General features: G+C 57.0%; 1 protein-coding gene across 1 annotated transcript in view; it reads right to left on the reverse strand.

Annotated features, from left to right (window-relative positions):
* ATP8B3 (ATPase phospholipid transporting 8B3) overlaps nucleotides 1–3,309 on the reverse strand; it is a 19,196-nt gene that overhangs the window by 14,821 nt on the left and 1,066 nt on the right. The window contains exons 2-7 of the mRNA XM_017836983.1: nucleotides 3,176–3,267; nucleotides 2,534–2,647; nucleotides 1,508–1,606; nucleotides 967–1,028; nucleotides 340–412; nucleotides 180–250 (exon numbers count right to left, since the gene is read on the reverse strand). Coding sequence (XP_017692472.1) covers nucleotides 180–250; nucleotides 340–412; nucleotides 967–1,028; nucleotides 1,508–1,606; nucleotides 2,534–2,647; nucleotides 3,176–3,267 — 511 coding nt within the window. The remainder of the gene's footprint in view (nucleotides 1–179; nucleotides 251–339; nucleotides 413–966; nucleotides 1,029–1,507; nucleotides 1,607–2,533; nucleotides 2,648–3,175; nucleotides 3,268–3,309) is intronic.

The raw sequence follows: 3,309 nt of genomic DNA on the forward strand, positions 1-3,309 counted from the left end.
CCTCCTCACTCCATGTTTATGGTGTCCCCTGTTCCCTCCTCACTCCATGTTTATGGTGTCCCCTGTTCCCTCCTCACTCCATGTTTATGGTGTCCCCTGTTCCCTCCTCACTCCATGTTTGTGATGTCCCCTGTCCCCTCCTCACTCCATGACCACGATGTCCCCTGTCCCCTCCTCACCCGTCGATGTCCGCTGTCTCCACGTAGCACAGGCTGCTGGGCTCGGAGCTGCACAGCAGGAGCACGTCAGCCTTGAGGAGCCCAAAGGAGGAGAGAGGAGCCAGGTGAGCCCTCCCTGCTCACCAACAACCCCCCCGTGCCCAGCCAGCCCCGGGCTCACCGGGACCACGCTGTCCTTGCGCAGCCGGACGATGTCCCCGACGCGGATGTGGCGCCACTTCTGCCGCTGGAACCTGCGGGAGATTTGGGGGGAGAGGGAAATGTTTGTCCCTGCAGAGCAGTGGGTTGGAGGCCCTGGGTGTTTCTGCCCATGCCTGCCCCAGATTCCTGTGGGAGTGGGGTCTCCAGGTTCCTGTGCTCAGGAGCGAGGGATGGCTGAGCACTGAGGGTGGCACAGGAGCCACCTGTCACATCCCTCGTACCCACGGGTGACAGGGACTTTCAGCCCCCTGGGCACAGCGGGGAGAAGCTCATCCTTCCCTGGACCGGTGCTGAGCAGGGACACGACTCTGTGGGTTAGATATGGTGACCTGGAGGGGTTCTGTGGCCAAGGGAACCCCGCTGCCAGCACAGCCCAGGGGGGCTCTCCTAGACCTGCTGTCCATGACTGGAATGGGATCATCCCTACGGGGAAACAGTTGGACCTGCAGCTGATTTGGGAGCCGATGGGAGTGTGCAGAGCCAGGGACAGTCCCAGCAAAACCCTTCCCAGCTGCTCAAGGATTCTCAGCCCTTCAGATGATCCACAGTGTGGAAAACACGGGCACAGTTCCCCAGAGCCCCTCACCTCTTCCCACAGAGGATTTCACAGGGCCTGCTGTTGATGCTCCTGTCGCTTTGGTGACGGCCCTGCACAGAGGGGAGAGAGAGAGAGAGGCCAAAGGAAAGGGATGGGCCATGCCAGGCTGCCCTGCCCCGAAAAACAACCCCCTCAATGCCACCACCTGCCTCCTCAGCCCCAGGGCAGGACCTGCCTTCTGAGCTATCAGGAGTTGTGTTCTGATTAATAAAAGGGTTGAATTTCCTCCCTCCCCCCCCCCAGTGCTTCTGAGGACCAGCCTGGCAATACAGCCAGGGGTTAAGGTGTTGAAGATGACAGAAACAGGGGTCTAGACCCCCGAAAAAGCACCCAACTGGTCACATCCTTCCCAAGGGAGGATACAAAGCGTTGTGGATGTGGTGCAGTTGTTGATACCACAAGAACTATGGACAACAGCAACTCCTGAGCTTCTCAGCTCACCTCACAGCAAGGGGCCCCTCTCTGCTTCTGTCCCTCAGGCCCCACATCCCACATCCCACATCCCACCCCACATCCCACCCCCACTCACAATGTCATCGATCAGGTCCCGCAGGCCCCGGATGACGAGGAGGCAGCTCAGGGGGAACAGCAGAGTGTACCAGGGCACCGTGGAGATCTCGGGGAAGGTCTAGAGGAGGAGAATGTTACACCACTGACACGGCTTTCACCCCACCTTGGGTCTCTTGTGGTGGCTGAGTAACCCCCTCACTCCCCAGCCAGGGCCTGAGGGCGGCAGGGACCTGCCTGGGAACCATCGGATCAACATCTCTGCCTGCAGAGACCTGGATTGCTGGATTCCCACCCCTTTTTGAAGGGAAATGTGTGAAATGTGTCGTGGGTCTCTGGAGGGTTGGATTTCTGTTTTGGTCATCTGTGTGAGCTCTGGCTACATCCAAGCCCAGTGAATGTCACAGAATCCCAGAATGGTTTGGGTTGGAAGGGACATTAAAGCCCATCCAGTGCCACCCCCTGCCATGGGCAGGGACACCTCCCACCAGCCCAGGTTGCTCCAAGCCCCGTCCAACCTGGCCTGGGACACTTCCAGGGGTGGGGCAGCCACAGCTTCTCTGCACAACCTGTGCCAGGGCCTCCCAACCCTCACAGCCAACAATTCCTTCCCAATCTCCCATCTCACCCTGCCCTCTGGCACTGGGAAGCCATTCCCCTTGTCCTGTCCCTCCCTTGTCCCCAGTCCCTCTCCAGCTCTCCTGGAGCCCCTTTAGGCCCTGCAAGGGGCTCTCAGCTCTCCCTGGAGCCTTCTCTCCTCCAGATGAACCCCCCCAGCTCTCCCAGCCTGGCTCCAGAGCAGAGGGGCTCCAGCCCTTAGAGCATCCCTGTGGCCTCTCTGGACTGTCTCCAGCAGCTCCACATCCCATTGATGCTGGGAAAATTTAATTTAAAGTAACCAAACAACACGGGTTAAACCCCTCAGAGTTCATGAAAGACACTGGACACCACGGAAAAGCAACATCCCTGGAGACCTTTTAGACCTGAGTTCCCCTCTTTGAACTCCAGAGAACCCTCCTCCCCCACACCCCCCTGGTGTCCTTGTCACCTGCAGGAGGATGACGAAGACGAAGTAGACGTTGGCCATCCTGTGGAACTGCTCGTAGAGGTTCAGGGGCAGGAAGGTGAGCAGGTTGTACTTGGCTGTTTTGATGGCATTGCCCTGCAGGGGAAAGGCAGGTCACAAATCAAGGATCTGCTTTGTGAATCCCCAAAACATTTCGGCGTTTCTGGGACTTTTCATGGGGTAAGAGGTGCCTTGAAAAATAACCAAAGCCACGGGGGAAAAAAAAGGGGGATTTATTAGAGCAAAGGGCCACATAAATTTGAAACAAAATAATTTCTTTCTGATCATCTAAAGCCCAGCTGACTGACCCCAAACAGATGGCCATTATTTAGCTAAAATAAAAAAAAAATAAATCTGATTTTGTTCAATTAAAACTTTTTGAAAAATCTTTTTATTTGACCATCAGACTGAAAAGTTTCCTTCACAGACTTGTGGTCCTTGTCTGACAGTTTTAGGGGCACCTGAGAGGGAGGGAGCAGGTCCTCACTGAGGACTATGGATGGGACTCTCCACCCCACTGGAGACCCCTCTGGAGCATCTCTGTCATGTCCCCCCCACCCACCACAGGCTCAGGAGTGAGGGGCTGGGTGAGGGAACGGCCCAGGCTGGGCTGGGCTGGCTCACCCTGTACTTCTTCCTGCTCAGGCAGAAGGCAAATTTCTTCTTGGACTGTGAGTGGTACCGTCGGTCGTTGGCCCTCACCTGCCACGTGAAGGCTGGGAAAGCAAGAGGACACCCCCAGCTCCCACCAGAGCCAG

The sequence above is a fragment of the Lepidothrix coronata genome, unplaced genomic scaffold, assembly GCF_001604755.1.
Source record: "Lepidothrix coronata isolate B3197 unplaced genomic scaffold, Lepidothrix_coronata-1.0 Scaffold290, whole genome shotgun sequence".
Taxonomy (NCBI): Eukaryota; Metazoa; Chordata; class Aves; order Passeriformes; family Pipridae; genus Lepidothrix; species Lepidothrix coronata.